Source organism: Ursus maritimus, unplaced genomic scaffold, assembly GCF_017311325.1.
Source record: "Ursus maritimus isolate PB19 unplaced genomic scaffold, ASM1731132v1 scaffold_31, whole genome shotgun sequence".
Classification (NCBI taxonomy): Eukaryota; Metazoa; Chordata; class Mammalia; order Carnivora; family Ursidae; genus Ursus; species Ursus maritimus.
In genome coordinates this window covers 11290881-11312824 of record NW_024425675.1, presented here as the reverse complement: position 1 = coordinate 11312824, position 21944 = coordinate 11290881, and the positions used below count along the sequence as shown (strand labels likewise).

Sequence of the window (21944 nt, the reverse complement as noted above, 5' to 3'; positions counted from 1 at the left end):
GCTCCTGGATGTTAAACATCTTGACTATCGCCCGCGTTCCCATATGAGTGCGCAGTGTATCAGAATTATTGTTAATTCTTACATTTCTTTCTGAATTCATCTCTACACATCAAGAGTACGATGAGATTTTTTTGTGCTTTATTTTAAAAGTTAGTTCTATAATATACCTCCTAACCATTTCCTTTCATATCACCAAACCTTTTTTTTTTTTTAATATTTCTATGCAGGCATCTCTGTTTTAAGAGAAATGTACTCTTTTTATTAATTAAATCTAACTAACTTTTTATTAATTAGAATCAATTTTACATTTTCCTTTCATTAATATTCTTTATCCTTCTAGACAGTTCTGTACTACTTAGATTCTTACTATGTCTTCCTACTCTTTGCCAGAAAAGGGGGGGGGCATTCACTGTGTGTTAATTGGGCTCAGGATCCCCCAAATCCTGATGTAATCTGAAGCCAGGTAAAGAGGACTAACAGTTTGGGTTATTGCTTATTTTAAGTGGGTTCTAGACATTTGAAACCTTTCTCTTTTTTTTTTAAGATTTTATTTATTTATTCGACAGAGATAGAGACAGCCAGCGAGAGAGGGAACACAAGCAGGGGGAGTGGGAGAGGATGAAGCAGGCTCCTAGCGGAGGAGCCTGATGTGGGGCTCGATCCCAGAACGCTGGGATCATGCCCTGAGCCGAAGGCAGACGCTTAACCGCTGTGCCACCCAGGCGCCCCTGAAACCTTTCTTTTTAATTGATCTCAGTAATGACAGTGGTACTTACCATTTGTTGTACTTGATTTGCCTTGAGCCCTGTGCTGTGCTCCATACACGTGTATGACTGTATGAACTGATCTTTACCTGCGTTTGGATCGAATCTTGCATTGCGCGGTCTGATGGCGTGGGGAATTTGGCCAGATATGTGCTGCCGCCTAAGCCAGTCCCTCTTGTAGCTCATGCTCTGTGAAGCCCTGCCGTGTTACCACGTTTCTTTCCACTGAGCCTCGCCTTGTGGCAGACAGGAAGGAATGGAGGCTGTGCGTAGAGGATCTGTGTGGATCTGATGCAAGGCTGCCGTCGGATGGTTGCTCAGCCATGGCGGGAGGAGAATCAGGTGTACCATCACACACTGACCTTGGGAACGCCCTCCTGGTCTAAGGCCTGAGCCCCTGAGTCGTGAGGGTGTCAAGTGAGTGAGCAGAGAGAGGACCGTGTGGGCTAGAGCGCCAGGGCTGGGCCATGCGGAGCAGGCACTCAGCCTCGGTTTGGATCTACAAGGGCCGAGAAATAGGGAGAGAGTCCCAGGGGTGACAGCCTAAGGATGTCCCAAGTTTGATTTAGAGGGGGAACAGACTAGCCTGCTGTGCGGGTGCGTGTGTTGGGGATGTGGGGCCAGTGGAGATAAAATTGGAACTGCTCATGGGATCCCCAGAAACAGTTGGCCTCCCAAGGGGACTGAGGAGCCGATTCAGTGGTGCTCCAGTAACGTGCTCTGAAAGGGTTCCTTTTGGTTGCTACGTCTTCTCATCTTGCTTGCATTTTTTTTTTATTGGTCATTTCCTTTATGAAATCCACCATAATTTGTAAAACTCCTGGGTTAAGGATTCTACACTGCTGGATTCTTCCAGAGACAAGATAAGGAAGCTGTGGGATTCCCAAGGCATCTTCCCTACGTGTATCTAAGAGATGTATCTGGAATGTACCCTCTCTAGGGCAGGAACTTGGGGTTAGAACTGTATCCAAGAACAATGCCTGGTTCTTAGCAAGTGCTGGCTGAATATTGCTTACTAAATGAATGAATTTATAAAATAAGGAATCAGTATGTATTCAGAACATTGGGCTCTGTTTCATTTTCACCCTTTTCCTGTTGCCTCTGCTTTTTCTTTTCTCCTCATCACTCACACCATGGATCTCTTGACTGCTCATTTTGGGTTTTGTCCACCTGAGCCCACCTCCTCTCTCCTCATGCCCCTACCTCATCCACCCCCCAACCATTCATGTCCTCCCTATCGGTCACATCTCCCAAAAGTCTGGATGGGAACGTGGGCTCCTGTGATAGCACAAATAGAACTTGAAGACTGGGCTGCCCATCCTTTCTCTTGTAGCCGTTTGGAGAATCTCAGTGAGTTAGTTCTTACCCTCTTGGGTTTTAACCAAAACAAAAAGCATCAACTATTTGTACTTTGAATTAATCTGTATTTCTTTATGCTGCCCCTTGCTACACACAGTAGTATAATTGCAAATTAGTTTCCCCTTGCCCCATTAACTTGATTCTTTTTTTATTGAGATATAATTGACATATAACATTATATTAGTTTCAGATGTACAACATAATGATTTAATCTGTGTGTATATTGCAGATGATCACCACGATAAGGCCAGTGAACATCCATCACCATATATAGTTACACACTTTTTTCTTGTGATGAGAACCTTTAAATTAATCTACTCCCCTCGCAACTTTCAGATCTATGATACAGTATTATGTATCATGGTCCCCGGGCTGTACATGACATCCCCATGACATTTTATTTTATAACTGCAACTTTATACCTTTTGAGCACCTCCACCCATTTTACCCATCCCCAATATCCTGCCTCTGGCAACCACCGGTCTGTTCTCTGTGTCTATGATTCTTGAGTCATTTGATCTTTTTTAGTCTTCCAAAGGAGAGGTGATGGAAGACCCAGTGGGAGTCCTCACTCTCTTGAACTGGATGGTAATGACACAGCCCAGAAGTCTCTGCTGCCTGGGCAAGAAGTTGCTGGCTTACATGGACGACTCCATCAGGCTCCTTATGACATGGCAGCCCCAGAGGGGCCTCCTGAGGTTTCTCTCTCTGCACCATGCCTGACATTCCCTTCCCATTTTTCTCCCTTGTCCTGCCCAATGTGAGTTTTGTCTCCAATTGCATTCTTTTTTTTTTTTTGTAAAGATTTTATTTATTTATTTGACAGAGAGACAGCCAGTGAGAGATGAAACACAAGCAGGGGGAGTGGGAGAGGAAGAAGGTGGGGCTCCCAGCAGAGCAGGGAGCCCGATGCGGGGCTTGATCCCAGGACCCTGGGATCAGGCCCTGAGCCGAGGACAGGGGCTTAACGACTGAGCCACCCAGGCACCCCTCCAATTGCATTCTTATCTCCCAGATCATTATTGTCTCCCAACATCTTAGAGCTTGTTTCTCCTAGGCTCAAGTAAAGAGTTGGTAAATAAATGAAACTTACCTCCAAGTTTTCTCTATGCATCTTCTTACCCTCCCTGGCCATGTCCCTAGATTGTATCTGCTTGGAAGGATGGGAAAGATGCTATTTTCCAGGGCTAATATTAGAAAATGTGTCCGGGAGAAATTTTAGAAAATAGAATTTTAGCACTTTTGCTACATTAGATCCACATTTATTAAGCGTCTCAAAGAAGCTATGACCTGAAAATTTTAAACCCCTGCACTATTTTCCCCCAAACCTCACAATGTTGAGCTCTTTACTGGGTGTTTCTTGCGGTTGCTGTAACAAGCGACCACAAACTTAGTGGCTTAAAGCATCACGCATTCATTACCTTGCAGTTGTAGACATCAGAAGTCCAGAATGGGTTTTGCAGGCTGGTATCAAGGTGTTGGCAGTAACCACGGTTGCTCTGAAAGCTCTCGCGGAGAATCCATTCCCTTGCCTTTTCCAGCTTTTAGAAGCTGCCTGCATCCCCAGGCTCCTGGGCCCTTCCTCCGTCTTCACAATCAGTGCCAGAGCATCTTTCACTCTCTCTCTCTCTCTCTCTCTCTCTCTCTGACCCTGCTGCTGTCCTCACACCTCCTTCCCTGACTCTGATCCCCTCCTTCCTCTTTCACATGTTAGTATGGTAGCACTGGGTCCATTTGGATAATCCAGGATAATCTTCCTCGCTCAGTGTTCTTACAAAGGAACACCTGCAGAGACCCTTCGGCCATGGCCACCGAAGGTCAGGTTGTTATCAGTTCCAGAGAGCAGAGTGTGTCCCTGCTGCAAAGCCCACCATCACCCTGAGACATCTCTAAAAACAGAAATATCAAAATAGATTTTCTGACTTCTTGTTTTATTTTCAGATGCAGAGAGAGATTGTTTATGCAAGAGGAGATGGCCCTGGCGCCTCTCGACCTGGATCCACAGCTCATCCACCCCATGCCATTCCAAATTCTCCACCATCCACTCCTGTGCCCCATTCCATGCCTCCTTCCCCATCCAGAATTCCGTACGGGGGCACCCGGCCCATGGTTGTTCCCGGCAACGCCACCATCCCCAGGGACAGACTCTCCAGCCTGCCAGTCTCTAGATCCATCTCACCCAGCCCCAGCGCCATTTTGGAAAGAAGAGACGTAAAGCCGGATGAAGACATGAGTGGCAAGAACATTGCGATGTACCGAAACGAGGGCTTCTATACCGATCCTTACCTTTATCACGAGGGACGGATGAGCATAGCCTCTTCCCACGGCGGGCACCCTCTGGATGTCCCCGATCACATCATCGCGTATCACCGCACGGCAATCCGCTCGGCGAGTGCCTACTGCAGCCCTTCTTTGCAAGCGGAAATGCATATGGAGCAGTCGTTGTACAGACAGAAATCGAGGAAATATCCAGATAGCCACTTGCCTACCCTGGGCTCCAAAACACCCCCCGCCTCTCCGCACCGAGTCAGCGACCTGAGAATGGTGGACATGCACGCCCACCATAACGCCCACGGGCCCCCTCACACCTTGCAGCCAGATCGGGCCTCCCCCAGCCGCCAGACCTTCAAGAAGGAGCCAGGCACCCTGGTGTATATTGAGAAGCCGCGGACCACTCCAGGATTAGCCGGCATTGTGGACTTCGGCCCTCCTCTAGTTGAGAAGCAGGTGTTTGCCTACAGCACGGCTACAATACCCAAAGATAGAGAGACCAGGTAAGGTGCGGAGGGCGGCCCGGGGTGGTCTGTGCCTGTGAGCGGTGGAGGGCCGCTCGGCAGAGTCAAACCGAGGGAAGGGAGGCTGAGCACAGCCTCGGGGCAGCACCGGGAAGCCACAGGGTAGGATCAAAGGCCATCCCGGTCTGCAAAGAGTTTCTGAATCGGTGGGGGTCAAGTGACGCAGGCCAATAGCCATGCCAAATGGAGGGCAGACGCATACCGCAGTCAGTGCGAGCCTGCCCAGCGTGGATCTAACAGCGGCATCGTTAGTGTAAATCTGAACAAAGGAAGGAAAATTGTGATCGGCAGAAACCATTTGGACAAATAAATCAGGAGCTCATGGTAGTTGATCTGCCAATGAAAAGAAGTGAGTGGTTCGAGTTTTAAGTGTCTGAAAGGGCAATTTGTGTTTTTCCTTACTTAGTGCAATTTTGCTTTCTCATCCGGCCTTGGGAAATGGAAGGAATGTGTCACTGTCTGTCATCTAGGGTGATAAAGCATGAATTTGCATGAGAATAGGATGGTTTAGATTTAATACTCACTCAGGAGTGGTACAGAGATCAGCAAAAATTTTCTACCAATGAGACACTCTGAGCATTTAAATTTCTTTTTTAATATGCAATCTGTTTTTGTGTAACTTACCAGCCCAAGTCCATTTTCAAGACCCTCCAAATTTCGTATAATAATAGGAAAGCTAATTTTGATAGAGGGGATTTCTCCAGCCTGAATTGGTTGAGAGAAGCGCAAATAATAAAAATCTAGCCAAAGAAATTGAGTCTGGAAGAGGTTAAGCAGTTTACCTGTTGTCATCTGTGAATGCAGAGGGGGTGTGAGAAATACGATCTGGATATTCAGTGACTCGGCACTTTATTACAACCACTGTCCCCTGTTTGCTGCCAAAAGGGTAGTATCACTTACATATGATCATCATCCCGATTTTTTTTTAAGATTTATATATTATTTTAGAGAGAGCACGCACATGGGGGGAGGGGCAGAGGGAGAAAGACAGAATCCTGAAGCAGTCTCCCCTCTGAGCGTGGAGCCTAATACTGGGCTGGATCCCAGAACCCTGACACCACCCGAGCCGAAAGCAAGAGTTGGCCGCCCAACCAACTTCGCCACCCAGGCGCCCCTCATCATCCTTAGTTTACAGATGGAGAAACTGGGGCTCAGAGAGGTTAAGTACTTCCTCAAGGTCACAGAGCCAGTATGTGGCATAGAACGTCCATATCTATTAAAGAATAATCTATACTTTATACCACCATGCAATGTTCTGCCTGATGAGTGAGACCTGTGAGCCACACCTTCACCCAGCTGAGAAGTAAATTTAGGGGTGAATTCTGAGCATTTCAACCAGAATTCTTAAGAAATTGTTTCAGGACTAGATGCTAAGTAACTGCTCCTGAAAGATATTTACAGTCATAAACATGGTAGCATTTGCATAATTACGCTGCTAAATATATACAGGCCATTTAAAATATAACTGCCCTAGCTAGAATATTAGCACAAATATGCAGCAAAGGGGAAAGAAAGAGCATCTTTGATAGATTTTATTTCTGAAAAATGAATGCAAGCACTACGTCAAGGAAAAATTTTCCTAAACAAGAGCACCAGAAACAATTATCGAAGCACGAAATCACAGCCCATTGTGTGCACCTGTCCCGTGCTGCTGTTATCCTACATACATTTAATCTGTGTATTTTAAGAATGATCAACCCCTAAAAGTCTACCTTCATGAGTGCAGAGTCCTATAAAGCGCGAAACCAGTTTCTGTTGCCCTTTCGTAATATTAAACAGCAAATAAATCTTGACAGTGCTTTTTCTAAGAAACTCTCAAGTGAAATTTTACATCTAAGATGTGCAGCGACAAAAACGCAGGAGGGGGAATGAGAAATCTGTAGCGATGCTTTCTTTGGGGCCCTGCTGGATTCAGGTGCCGTTCAGAAGAAACAGCCCGAGTAACTGCAGGATGTTTGAAATCAGAGAGGAAAAGTCTTTCTTTCCCATCTGTACTTAGGAAACCTCCAGCGGTAGCTCTTTTTTTTTTTTTTTTGGAACATGATTTTGTAACTGCTCTATTGATTTGAAAATGAAGAGTGAAAGATGAAGTCATTTCATCTTGGTCCTTGTATCGAGTCATGTGCCCTTGATCTAATGCATTTGGCTTCTCTTGTCTTACAAAGATGTTTCCATTATATATGGAAGATCTGGGGAAAAAATCATGTATGTGATGGGACGTAGAGGACGGTAGGGCTCTCCTCCTGAGATGGCCACGGATGTGGGGGTAGAGGAGCAGATTACAGCCACTTTGACTTTCAAGATGGCAGTTCTCATGTCTGAGCTTCTAGAAGGAAAATGATCTCAAGGGAGAAGGTGGCTTTATCCAGATGACTTCCCTTCAGCTGGGACCCCAAGAAGAGAATGGTCCACGTGGCTGAGGGAGGGCCGTGGGTGGGGGGACAGTGTGTGACAGATGACTCAGTGCGTGAGGCTCTATCTTCCCTAGGTCATAAAATTCCTTCATTAAACAGCATGTTATTTCTATTCATGGCACATAAAACAGCCCTTAAGAATTGTAAAAATCTAGGACATTTATGTTTTGTTCCTTTCTATTTATAGTTTGGATCCTATAATGTAAAATAGCTTTATCGAAATTCGAGAGTGTTCATTGCAAAGTGACTAATAGCTCCCTTTCCAAATGTATAACAGATTCTTCCTAATGTAATAGTTTTCAAGACATGGTGAACTTGAGCTGAGATCCTATTTTTACACCATTCCACACCTACGATAGCTGAGTTCCACAAATGAGTCAGGAGTCCACTGGGGAGCCAATTCTTGCCTTGCCTAGGCACCTCTATCCGGAGAAAGAAAGCTATGAGATCTCATCATGATTTCCAAGCATTCCCCAGTTTAGAGAAGCAGAGGTCCCTGCTCTGGGCTGCTAGAAGAGGAAGGAAGCTTCTGCATGCTACTGTTGTTGATCACATCACTTTCTTATGGGAGGAAGGATTACGTGTTATTCTGTTGGTAGCTCGGCGCGGTGGGACACATCCTTGGTTGAAAAATCGATTGAGTGAAAGTCCGAATTCAGATTTATGGTCATTGAAAAACATTCACAGTGACTGGCAGACCGTTGAAGATTTTCAAACTATGCTTTATCCTAAAATTAATGATTAATTTTTTTTCCTTTTTCTCAGAGTATAGTCAAAAGTGAGCCACATCAGAGGCCTCCTAAGTGGTTAGACTTGGGATCTTTCTAGGACAAGGTTTCTTAACTTTTGAGCTTACTGGTATTTTGGGCTGGATAACTTGTAGTTTGCTGGGCGGAGGGGCTCTCCTGTGCTCTGAAGGATTTTAGTGGGGTCTCCAAGTTCTTTCCCACCAGATGCCAGTAGCAAACTCCCCCCAACCCTGCCCTAGTCATGACAGTCGAAATGATTCCAGACGTTGTCACATGTGCCCCCTGCGGTGGGGGGGAGGGGTGGATGCAAAATGTCCCTGTTTGAGAAGCACTGCTCTAAAGGAAATCTGGACTTTTTTTACTTAATGAAGTAGAGAAATGAAAGAGTACCCGACACTCAAATAATAGAAATTGTGACATTCATAAAACATGGGTCTTGACAACCATTACCCCAGTTCTGCCCTTCACCTCTTGGTAAATCAACTTCATTATTGTGAGAACTTGCTATTATTACTTTCGATTCAGCCCATCTGCGATCAGCCATTTATCGAGGGGCAGCAGTGTGCAGTGTTGATGAACGTGAACTCCAAAGCCGGACTGCCCGGGTTCAGTTCTCAGTTCTAACACTTGCTAGCAGTGGAGACCGCCTTTGACAAGTTACTGAATCTCTGCCTCAGTTTGCTTATCTGTAAAATAGGTATAACATAACACCTGTATAATGGGCTGGAACAACTCTACGATGAAGTGCTATGTATTCCATATGGTAAGTAGTTGTGTGTTCCTACTTTGAGCAAAGCTCTCTACTACCTGCTACTAAACAGAGATCCATGCAGAGATGGCTAGGACTGGGATGGTACCTAAAGAAAAAAGGAGACCAATTGTCAGTGTACCCCAGGAAGAACGTAAAGCAGGTGGGGGATGTGGAGAGAATAAAACTAAGGGTGAACAGAGAAGAGGATTAGCAGGGTTTAAAGATCCAAGTTAGAATATCAAAGCCACTTTAAAATCCAGTTCAGGAGAGCAGTCAGAGTTACATCTCTTCTTGGGTCCGGGAGCAAAAAGACAAGCGGGGATTAGGGCATTGTTTTAAATGCGCCTGAGCTGTATGACTGATGACTGGGGTGCCTAACCAGGTAGCGCTGACATTATTAGGTCATCGGTTTTGATGCCTAACAGCGCCTGACTGATTCAGCTTTGGTCTGAACTGCTTTCCCATGTAGCTCTAATTATGGATCAATAAATGTTTATTGAGCCCCTCTTAAGTGCTGAGCTGTGGGCTGGATGCTTTACAGCGTACAAAGAAACCTCGATGTGGTCCCCACGCACAAGGGATATAAACTGGGAAGACAGTCATAAAACATTAAAAGCATAATACAAACATATAAGCGATACCACGGTTAAGGACAGGAAGCTTCTGAGCTAAAAATGCAGGCTAAAAACTTTTGTGGGGACAACCACAGCAGTAGGATTTCATTCATGAGTGATGCCCAGGGATGCTCTTCTTGTCACCTGAGGGTGCCACCGTCTCCCAGCAAAGCAGAGAGAAGGGAGGACACCATGCCCGGTCACTAAGGGGGGAAGTGTCTCTCCTTGAGGCTGGAGCGCCGAGGGGAAGATCTGTTCTCCACATCTCCACGTCCAGCTGGAAAGTCAGGACACGTTTTTCTTGAAAACAATGAGGAACAATGATCGCACTAATAATACCCTGTAGGTTCAAGAGGCTTCCGTGGGCCAGCTGGAAATCCAACCACCATTTATTCCAAGTTCTAAACAATGAAAGTACAAGTAAACTTTTCAGTTACAAGGCTGTCATAATCTGGGGACTGCTGGTACATAATTAATTCAAAAGAAGTGATACAGACAGTAATTGCTATGAATTCAGAAAAAAAAGAGCCCTTTCCCGAACTTGCACTGGACTGGGAGCTTTCATGAGAACGTCGCGATGGACTGCAATTCAAGGGGTATTCACAACAAAATGAACAGATGTCATTTGGAAAGACAGACTGACCTCTATCCCAAATTTGCTCTATTTTGGCCATTATGGTACCATACAGATGGCCCCTGGAGATGGTGTTCTGCCGGTCTCAGAAGTCAAATCCGTGCCAATAAATTGAATCATTACCTCATGCCCAGGAATATAACTTCATGGTTAAGTGGTATTTGCTTGTCATTCCTTAGGCTGCCGGATTCAGGCAAGAGCTGACTGGTAAGCATCATACTTAACCAGCTGACAAATTTATGAAGATCACTGTGCTCTTACACAAGGGATATTCTGTCAGAGATGCTGGTGGAATGAATGCCACGAGGTCTGTGTTACTTTAAGCAAAGCAATTTCTCAAAAGGGAAAGCCATCATCTGTCACTAATTAGATGAAATGAAAATGCACCCCTGTATCTCCTTTGAATATTCACAAGGGGCTGTCAATCAGATGCCTGTGTCTGAAACCAGAAACAGAGCCCGAGTCACCTAAATACTGTGCGATTCAGATAATCCCCTTTCCTTGCCTTCTTCAGAGAGAAGAGGAATAAATGAGTATGGGCAGGTTCTGCCTCCTTGAACTATGGCGAGAGCCGCTCAGTGTCGAGTCACTGTGGTTACCACCCGGCTCGAAGATGGGGCTCCTCTAAGTAGCCCAGTGGCCCAGTGGTCCTCATGATGTCCGGGCCCTGTGTTAGCCTCTCTTGTGACTGGTTGCCCTCCTGTCTGGTGGAGATCATGGAGACTTACCCTTGTCTTGAGTTTTTGGAGTTTATTTTTCATGAGTGAAGTGATTCCAAAATATCTCCAGGTCTAAGCATTCATTCAAACTTTCAAAAATTGCAGGTCTTCGAAAGTCTGTGTTGCCCACTCCATTCGTGTAGGGCCAGCTGCTATGACAATGAATACCTCCTCTCCCTCCCCGGCCATCTTCGGAGCTGACCGGGTCTTAGAGACCACTGTGCTAATCACTGACTTCGCAGGAGAAACCAAAGACTCCCCAAAGGCCCGGCGTCTGGAGCTACTCCAGCCAAATGATGTTTTCACCATCAAACTGTTTCAATGTTTTTTGTCTTTGTAATAAAAACAGTATGTCCCTAATTCCTCCAGTAAACAGAAATATCTAAGAAGACAAAATACAAAGAGACACGAGAGAGGCCAACTGTAGAAAACGTCTTCCTTCTTTCTCCTGAGTCGGTATCTTTTGAGTTCACGCTAAGGTTTTCCAGATCAAAAGCAGGTGGGAGTGAAGAGCTTATTTCCATACCTCCCTTAGGACCACTCAAGAGACCATCTCTCCATCACCTCCGACACCATCTCTTGTTGGAAGGGAAATGACAGGTCCCTGGTCAGGCAGCCGGAACATGAATGAACGGCTATTCGTACTGGTTTGTACCTGTACTGAATCCACGATGTCACTTCCAGAGCATGAATATGAAACGTTACCCTCAGGGAAGAGAAAGAAAATGCAAAGTAGGTGATTTCACAAGCCAGGGTGTAGGCTCGTCCTGGGGAGTGACGGTTCTCGTCTCCCGGGAAATGGAGCGCCTCACCCCAGATGGTGAGTCACTATGTGAGGCAGGGAGCTCTCGATGTGGGGGTTTGCAGGTGAACTCGCTGCGTGTCGTTAGGAGAGCCCCTGCCTGGCTAAGCCGCCATGCCCTTCCCTGTAACAGGGCGATGGTAGGCTGACCTCTCGATGGTTCTGCAAAGCATAAGTGAACATGGGTATAAACTGGAAAGTGACCTGGAAAGTTCTATAAATAAGAGCAGTCGTGGCTCCATTCTGTAGGGCCATTGGATCTGGCCGTTTGGATCTAAGAGACTACGTGTCCTCATGCTTGACTTGGGACTGGATTCTGATCGCAGCCCGAACAGCCTGCCCGGAAAGCAAGTTGTGAACTAGATTAAAGGCTACCTGGAGAACTCCCAGGCGCGTTTGCTGTGCTGGGCAGAATGCTGTTGGAAGGTCGGCCAGGAATGATCTTGCTCCTGGGAGCACGACGCTGGGTGTGGCTGAGCTTAGTGTGACCTGCTGGGCCTGCCACGCCTTTTTTTTTTTTTTTTTTTTTTTTTTTTTTTTTTTTGCTTGTCAAGATCATTAAACCAGAATGGAAGGAAAACCGTGGGGCCTAAATAAGTTCCCTCCAACCAGAAAATCTATAATTCTAGAATCCTAAATCTGGCCGCATTTCAGACATGGTGCTCTTGGAGTGTTGGGCATAAGAAAACTGGCACCTCTGTTTAACAAGGGGGGTTCGGCCTTCGAAGGCCCCGTTTCCTCTGCGTGCCAAAAGTTCATTCAGCCTTTTACGTAACCGGTCTTGAGCTCCTCGTTCCCTGGCTTCCTGTGTCTGAACGTGTTGGGCCTTCCCTACCTCCGGGACTTCGTACTTGCTCTTCCTCCGCCCCGTCCTTTCTTCTGCCCGCTGTCTGCCTGATGATTGGCTCCTTGCCAACGTCGAGGCTTTTACCCCAACAGCGTCAGCTCAGTGAGGCCTTTACTGGCCATCGACACGCACACACGCACACAAAATGGTATCATTAAATAGAATCGTGATTCTATATAAGAGCATACACATATATTTATACGCTTACATACGTGCGTTTCTCTACTTACTTAGTTTGTTGTGCCTTCCCCTCATCCCCCAGAACGTAAGCTCCATGACAGCAAGCCCTTCGCTTTAGTCACCCCTCCATCCCCAGCTCCCGGATCTGTGCCTGGCGCACCGTCAGTCCCAGAGCAACAGTTGGACGGATGAAGTCCAGGGAGGAAAGGAAGCCTTGTGTTCCACAGGCGATAATGTCCTTGCCCGTACGCTTTCTCCCCTGTCCTCATTTCCACGCCTCTGTGAGAGGACAGCCCGTGGGACGGGGTTGTTATCCTAGTTGGACGATTGAGGAACGGGGACTCGGAGACATTCATGATGTGGCATGGGAGTGCGGTTTTGTCCCTCCCTGAGGCCGGCTGCGGGTCAGCTCGAGCTCCGCGTGTCCAGAGAGGCTGTCTTGTCTCAGGTGTACGTCTCAGGCATGGCGGCTTCATTCATCCCTTACTTGGGTCGAAAGCCTTGGTGTCCTCTTGGTTGCTGTCTCTCACACGCCCCATTTGGACAACCAGAGAATGCTGTCCCTGCCTCCAGCCCTCGTTCTCGACCTCCCCACTGCCACAGTGGTGTCAGCCGCCAGCCCTCTTACCTGATCTGTGATGGTGGTCTCCTACCTGGTCTCCCTACCCTGTCCCTGCCCACCGGAGCCAGAGAACAAATCTAAATTAATTCCTGCTCGAGAATTGCTGCTTGCATTAAATGTTCTTCGTCTAATTCTGCCACCCTTGCCCCAGGACTCCCCTTAGAGCGCTGTTCTCCTCTCTTCTCCTTCCCCTTCTCCCTCTGCTAAATCCTGTCCTTTTTTGGCTTCATTCACGTGTCTCCTTCTAGAAGGAGTTGCTCTTCCCCATCTGACCCCTGCGTCTGTCGTCCAGGGGTGCCTGACCACTAGGAGCACACGCACCTCCTAGAGTCCAGCCAGCTGTGTCCTGCCGCCTCCCCCAAGCCGGGTCATCCAAAGCCTGGGGTCAGCAAGAAAGACCCATAGCATTTGCCCTCAGCGCCTGTCACAGTGCTCAGACAGAAGCGATTGCTGAAGTTGTTGGCAATCCAATGACACTCGAGTCCTTTCTGGTAAATGGCATCAGTTACAAGCTAATATGTGAAGAACTGTTTATTCCAAGGAACACAGCATTCTCTCTTCACATCTCATGATGAACTTTCATTTTCTCAGTGCCTCGGTGAATTTATGAAGAAAGAGTAGAAATAGCTTTTTCCCGTGGATGCTTATAAACGGCGCTCCATTTTTGCCTGTTTCTTTACAGGCGTCATTAGGTGTGCCTATCTTGGTGGCCATCAGTAAAATGCAGAACGTTCCAGTTGACCACCTTTGCTTTGGTCATAAGTTCTTTCTTCACTCAGGGAAAAGCTGGACTTGTCAGATCTAGGCAGTAAAACCATACTGAGTAAGAACTGAAGGTCAGAGTACGTCTGTGAAGAAGAGTCGAGGGTCTTGTAATGGCCAACTTTTGAAAGGGTTACCTGAGTGGACGTTGAAGCTGTAAGAGATAATGAATTGGAATGTAACCGAGGGGAGGCCGGCTTCCCATGCTGCAGTCCTCCAAGGACGTGGGAATATCTGAGATGCTGGTAGGGCATTTACGGGTGAGGAAGTCAGAATTCAGAAGCATGGCAGATGTTGAGCGGTCAGACAGAACGATGGACCGAAGCGCTGATAGGATACATAGAATATGCCCAGTCTTTCTTCTCCATGAGCAGAAGTGGGGGGAGAGATAGCAGCCTTCAAGGTCAGTGTTATCAATGATATTTCTTTGTGACCCTCTGTATCCAGTTTTTGTCTAAGGACTGAGAACACAAGAAAAAGTGCCAGACATGGTTGCATGCAGTGGTAGGGGGACGACCTTAATGTGTAAAAAATATGGCAGCCCCATCACAGTTACTGCCAATGCCATCAGTGTCTCCTCAATAAATCTAGACGTTTCAATGAAAAGTGAAATTGATGCGGAGTTTTCTAAGGAACGTTCTTAGTTACACAGTTCTTTCACCAATAGGTTAACACCAGGCAGAAATAGAAAGTTGGTTGCTCAGAGTCCTATTTGAGGCTTTACCACAAATTCAGATCCTTTGAATTCCAGTGTTCTGTTGAACTCTTCTGAAAACAGTGACTTTAATTACTTTGGGTTTTGGGTTTTTTTTCCCGCCCTCATACCAGAGAATCAGGGCATGAGCAAACAAGGGCATGGCCTAGCTTTAAGCCGGTTCGCTATTTAATTCTGGAAAATGCCTTTGGCACTGCCAAGACTAAAGGGTTTTAGTTCACTTAGATTTTCTCCCAGAAACAAACCAAAAAAAAAAAAAAAAAAGTGACTCCGAGAAAGGAATGATGACACTTTATTCACTGCCGTGTCCACAGCAGCTTATTCTGTGCCTAGCACGTGGTTAAGTGTTTTAAAACATTTGCTGATGACTTACTTGTTGGCTGTTGATGACTTTCTGGGGAGAGAGGGATGACAGGGAATGAGCAGGAGCCAGACAGAAAAAATAATCACAACATATCAGAACTGGAAATGAATTGATGGGCCCCCTGGGAAGCACTCCCAGAAGGCCAGCCCCCCGTAACCGTTGTCGTTACTGACTACCCTGTGCCAGTGGGTTTCAGCGTTGGTAGCTGGTTCGGAAGGCGAATGCCCCCCACTGGGGCTAGGCTTCACATTAGCTCAGCTCGGCTGACGGATTTCCCTCAGCTCCCTGACACTACTTCTGGATATTTAAAAACATATCCTTAGGGATTCATTCTAGGATTCCAAGTCTCCTAGTTGTTACGGCACGGACTTGTTTTTTAATAGCCATTAATTTACTTAGATAAACAATGATAAGGACTTAATTCAGGTTTAATGTGGCCTCGGTCAGCACAGAGACGAGTCCCTGGTCAAAAAAGTGCTGAAGGTAAAAAATTGAATCCAAACGTTGGATAGATGGAGTTACTGGCTAACCCTATGCCCCCAAATGCAGACGCTTTCCTCCCCTGCACCCTGAAGACAGAGCAGACCACGCACAGCCTGGGCCTTGGCTTATTGCAGGCGGCCGCCGGCTTGCAAGGAAAGCTGGTTGTAGCAGAGGGAAGTCAAATACTGGGATCAGCACTTTCCCTGGATTGGACTTGAATTTTTTATTAATATTATGCTTGGGCCCCAGGAAGATACGTTCAGCCAGGCTGACTTATGGCACTAAATGACTAGTTAACCATACATACTAATCACATAAATATGGTTTATGGAATGATACAAAATGGTTTATGAAATCACTTTTAAACCATCCTTTCAACAGTAATTACACCAGTTCTGAAATACCTTACGCCAAGCAGTATTGGCAAGAATTGGCTGAAGCATCTTTAATATTCTGATGGTTATCGTACATAGTTGCCACTGCAATAAAATGACAGGGTCGTATTTAATTTCTCGTCTTCCGCTGCATTTCTCTTTTTTCCTTTTCACATTAAAACATACTTCATAACATCTCATCATGGGAGAAGGCTGCGTAAGTTTCCAGTTGCTGTAATTTAGTTAAACCATAAAATTGTTTCCAGATTACCAACCATGAAATGGAAAGACAATCTTATTTATGAATTTATAAATCAGATAATCTCCCTCAAATGAATCCTGAAACCAGAAACATTCTGATGATTAAATAGGAGGGGAAAAGTTTTCTAATTACCATGTGTCAGAAGAACTGTATTTCTGTAAAGTGGTTTTGGCCGAGGCAGGGACACACGCGTGTACGATCGCGTGCCTTGGTCACGTGCAGGCCCCGCTGTTTCCTGGACAACGGGAGAGAGTTGCCCCTCCCTCGGCATCAGGCTCAAGTGTTCTGAACTCTCAAGGCTCTGACAGATGTTGTCTCCTTCCTGGTGGCCCCACCAGTGACACAGGCCTGAGGAGGCCACGCAGGGAGGGTTCACAACCATCCTTAGAGAGAGAAAGGGAGAACCAAGTATGTGTGTGTAGGACTGAGTGTAGGGCTTTCCTCCAGAGCATCCAGATTCTTAACCCAGGCAGTGATTATGTCAACATCATGTCTGATGAGGAAGGAAGAGTGGAGTGAGATTTGGGTGTTGTCTTTCTCTGCATCCTAAAACCGTTGTCCGGGGAAACCCAGTGAGAAGCCAAGTACCCACCGAGCCGAGGAAAAAGCCAAAGGCATGTGCGAAGCCTTATGGACGCCCGTGTGGAGAGGATCCATGGTGATGAGTCCATTGAAGAGCAGTGTTCTGATCCTGGAATGATTACGTGCTTTGCTTGGTTTTTAATGTTGCTGCCCTCCTTTGTTAAACCGGGTAATGAGAGCTGTTGACCAGAGAGAGATCAGAAAAAGCACTAATGGAGCCCTGATCAGGATTGCACCTAGAGCCAGTGTTGGAATCCGTTCTGCCGTTTCCTCCTGTTGGATTCTCATTTCTTCTCTGTAGTCGTAGACTTACCTAGTTCTCAACATGGCTGTCGTCTTTGTCTGGTTAGGTTGTCACTGTGCCTTCCTGTCCCACACTCTAGCTTCACAGACTCCTTTAAGCCGTTTCCTAACCAAAGTTGCCTAGACTCTAAAAATGTCATGGGAAAGAGGGAGGAAGGAAGGAAGGGAGGGAGGAAGGAAGGAAGGGAGGGAGGGAGGGAGGGAGGAAAGGAAAGAATGGAGGAATCCTCAGCATTTGCTAGGATTGAATAAGGGCAGTGTACTAGTACCATCTCAAGGAGCTCTGAATGCCCCTCCACTCAGGGTCATGGGCTTGACTCCAGCATTACCATGGGAAGAATGGGGGCCCTGGACAACTTTCTTCTGGTGCTCAGCACATCTGCTGGGCATCATTCATTTCCCAAGAGCCCATTTGTCTACGTCTGTGTCTCCCACATGGCAAGCAGCGTGATCAACCGCCACCATCTTTTCTTTGCCACTTGGGTCTGATAAATTTGGGATTTCCGTTGGATGTTTACTAACCTGATTTCTTGATTGGAATTTCTTACTAAGTTCTCTGTTTGGCACATGCACTGTCTTATGGCAAAGAGGAGACCAAAAGCACAGGTAAGACTCAAAATCGCTCTGCAGCTCAGAAGTTTAGCCTTCACTACTCTGCCTGGAAACAACTGGAAGGTCACTCCATGGAATTTCCACTTGATTTCTTCTCCCCACACCAGTAGATCAAAGAGATCATACTATTAGCGCTTCAGCTGGGTGTTTTTTTCCTTACTGTGTTCACAACCAGTAACTATTCAAACTGCATGACTTACATCCAGGAAACTCAGGATCATGTCAGAACCATCCATTTAAAACTAAAGAAAACGCATGGAATTGTGAAGTCAGAAACTCATGATTGTACAATTAAGCTCAGTGTTCATACGGCACTGAGGGTTATACTCCCAAAGCAAAACGTGAGGCCAAAAGTTTGTGTGCGACGGAATTACCCTTGAGAAGTTTGAGATACGGATACATCACCTCTCAATTAGTCTAACTTCACCAGGTGTTTTTTTTCTAGTGAAAGAACAGACCGCCATGATTTTTTCCATTGGGTACCAGATAAAGAAGTTGGCTTGTGTGTAAAAGCCACGATGTCTGAATACACTGTCTGTAGGACAGGAATCACCATGGCTAACATTACCAGGGACCGGTGGGGTGGAGGCCCGCAGTGAAGAGTGGGGTCCCTTCTCCGTGACACCTGCTGAGGGGATACGTTGGCCGGTGAGGTACCCCCGCTGTTCACACTGTTCTCCGCGCTCTCCCTTGTCTTGTTTTAAACCACCACGTAAGCGTAATTGAAATCACATGCAGTGACGTCCGTGCTGCCCACTCATCCTGAGTCAGCAGAGGTCACTTTGTTGTGATGGTGTTTTTATCACGTGGTAAAAATAACAGTCATAGTCCTGCGAAACTGCCATTGTCCGGGGCATGGAAATGTGAGCCTATTTCAGACGCCAAACTAATTGTGCTGTAGCCTCAGCGAGCCCTGAACAGAGACACGCAGTAGCTGTGCACGGTACCTAATTCGGGGAAGTTTTCACTCGTGTCTGGAGATGGTCAGGTTGTCAGGGATATCCGTCTTCCTCCTGGCTCCTGTGAAAGCCCCCAGGTTAAGGTTCCTACGACATCAGATTGAGTATCCCCTTCGCCCAAGTCAGACAGTGATTCCAATCCTATTTTTCCTTCAGAACATCCATTTGCATGACTCCACACTCGGCAGGCATCTCCATTATTGACACCGAAACCAGGCGGCAGGCAACCTCCCCGCTGACGAGGACAGCTTGGAAGTCTGTGTCACCGGGCCACACCGGCCTGGGACAAAATTGTGACAACAAGGGCAGAAAGTCACAAAAACACTCCGGACAAACGGGAGTCCTTTCAGAAGGAGGCCCTTTTCCATTTTCCAGGAGGCTGATGCTCGCTCCTTCTGTCTGGTGTTTTTTTTTGTTTTTTTTTTTTTTTTTTCAGTGAGATCATTGGGTTAATATTAAACTCTGATCATCGAATCTTGAACCCAGCAGGGATTTGTAGGCTGTTCACGTTCCCTGAGCCAGGATGCGGTGAACTTTGACAGCTTACTTCGGTGGCACATTTTATAACCCTCAGGTGATCATTCACCTAGACAAACCAGTCTGAAAGTCAATATAGCTTTAACAAACAATTCTCTTGTCTTACAGAGAGAGGATGCAAGCCATGGAGAAACAGATTGCCAGTTTAACTGGCCTTGTTCAGTCTGCGCTTTTTAAAGGGCCCATTACAAGTAATAGCAAAGATGCGTCTAGGTAAAAAGAAGAACGCAAACCAATGAAAAATAATTCAATCTGTTTCTCTTTAATCATTACGACAATCCATTCATTCAAATCCGTTTTTCTTGTAATCATTTCAAGGCTGAAAATATTCCCATCTCTATGAATCATGGTTTGTTTGTTTGTTTTTCCTTCTGGTAATTCTTGGTCGAAGGTAACACTTTGGCCCAAGAAGGGTAAATGGGCTTCCCAGTGCATGTGGCTTCACGGACCGCTGCGCCGTGCCTGTGAGCGCCATCCACACGTCTCCACGTCCGCCCCATCTGAGAGGCATGAGCGCTGCTCGGCTACCTTTCCACCCGCAGTGGCAGATACACACCTGGGAAGCCTCTTCCATCCCGGCCAATAGTGACGCTGATGCTAAAATACCCTCATTGCTTGATACCATCACTAGCTGCTGCTAATTGCTTAGAATAGTGAATGAAAGGGGCAAAAAAAAAAAAAGGCATTTTGGAAAGTGTCTAGCTGACTCTCTTTTTCTTTTGTTCAGCGAGAAAATGATGAAAACCACAGCCAATAAGAGCCACACCGATGGTGCAGGTAAGTGTTCTTCGGAGCCTCCGCGGGCTGCCTTTGATTCGCTTTGGCCGGTTTCGGGGCATTTAACGTGCTCGAAGTCGCCGAGTTGGTGTGATTTCAGAGGCTTTCTGGATAAGGCCCCTGCCCTCCCCCCCGCAACACCACCACACCTTCCGTGCTTAATGCTGAAATTCCAGATTAGTCATTAATTAATTTGGAGGGGGCGAGGGTGTGGCCTAAGCCCTTTGGCCCTCTCCATTCAGTCTTTATTCATTCATTCACTCTTCTTTCGTTTATTCGCATATGTGGCCCTGAGTCCAACAAATATATATGTGCCTGGCGCTGGACAAGGCCAGGGGCGTCATTCAGATAGGGCTGCCTGCCTAGAATTCCTAAGCCTGTGGGGAAAACACATACAGAACAAGTAATTATATGTGGTAAGAAGGAGTGCAGGGTGAATGTTCAACCAACAGATCTAGCCTAGACCGAGACATTGCCCCGAGAAAGTGACCCAGGTGAGCCCTGAAGGATGAACGGGACTACTTAGGTGAGTGAAGGGGGAGGGGAAGAGTCACAGGGTGTGTGTGGGGGGGAGGTCTAAGGAATTTAGATATTATTCTAAGTGCAAAGTGAAGCTATTGGAAGGTTCTATAGTGAGGAAGGACCTCAGCCCAGCTAAAGAATGGGAATAAACCAGAAGGGAGCCAGGGGTCAAGGTGGGAAGTATGCTCAGACCAGGGCCAGCTTTTTAAATGCCAGCATTCCCCCCCAGAAGCAGCCCCAATTATATTCCCAGTGGAGTTCACCAATATCCAAGTATATTTGATGTCCATCTTACACGGCAGGCTCAAGGCAGGCTTCCTGTCAAGAATATGAGCTCTTCCCTTGTGCTGGATTAGAAATAGAAGTCATTACCAGGGACATGTTCAGCTACTGAATTACACAGGAAGCATGCGGCCAGTTGGGTGAAACCCCTAATTTGGGGAAGCCACAGCGTGTTACACAGCATGGTAGAATGGACAGATCTTGGGGCTGCCGCTGAGACCTCTGTTAGACCTGGTTCCGCCCTAGCTAAGCTCAGGCAGTTCGGCTGTGAAGCTGGAGGGCTGGGCGTCCAGCGCTTCCAATCCTCATGGGATTTGTTGATTTACTTAGAAATCAATCAGTGACCTTGGCTGCAGCCAGAAAATTATTTCGCGGAAATTGCTAAACTTGGCTTCAGACCAGTTGCCAGTTTGTTTGGGAGATGTTTATTCACATATTTACTTTCTCATCTGTTATGAACGTAAGGGGGTAAAAGGAATTTATTGAACTCGTAGGAACAGAGAGTGGAAAGGTGGTCAGCAGGGGCTGCAGGGTGGGGGAAATAGGGAGGTGTTGGTCAAAAGTGTCAACTTCCAATTAGAAAATGCACAAGTTCTGGGGGATCTGATATTAGCACAGCATTCTGATTATAGAGAACACTTCTCAACTATATACTTGGAAGTTGCCAAGAGAGTAGATCTTAAATGTTCTCACCACAAAAAGGAAATGGCAATTATGGCACATACGATGGGTGTGTTAGCTAACACTATGGTAGTAATCTTATTGTAATATATCATCAAATCAACACATAGTACATCTTAAAGTTACACAGTGTTCTATGTCATTTACGCATCAATGAAGCTCGCGAGAAAAGGGTGCCCGGTAGACACTACAACCTTTCATGCCTCTGGATTCTGTTCTAGGAATGCTAAGGACCCGATACCATAGTTCTAACCGAGATGCACACGCTCTTTTACATTCTCCTTTTATTCCTTTTCACTTTGGGTGACATCATCATCAACACCGCAGGAACCATTTCATGAGCGTCTCCTGCATGCCGGGCACTGTTCTGGGTGCTTTTCATGCCGGAACTCATTAACTCCTGATGCATCTTCCCTAGATGGATACAGTTGTTATTCCTATGTTCCAGGTGAGAAGACTAAACACATGTCCGCATGTAC

At 46.5% G+C, this 21944-nt stretch overlaps 1 protein-coding gene across 1 annotated transcript in view; it reads left to right on the top strand.

The window, feature by feature from the left end:
- KIAA1217 (KIAA1217 ortholog) overlaps positions 1–21944 on the top strand; it is an 83203-nt gene that overhangs the window by 16798 nt on the left and 44461 nt on the right. The window contains 3 exon segments of the mRNA XM_040645325.1: positions 4065–4897; positions 19312–19416; positions 19931–19980. Coding sequence (XP_040501259.1) covers positions 4065–4897; positions 19312–19416; positions 19931–19980 — 988 coding nt within the window.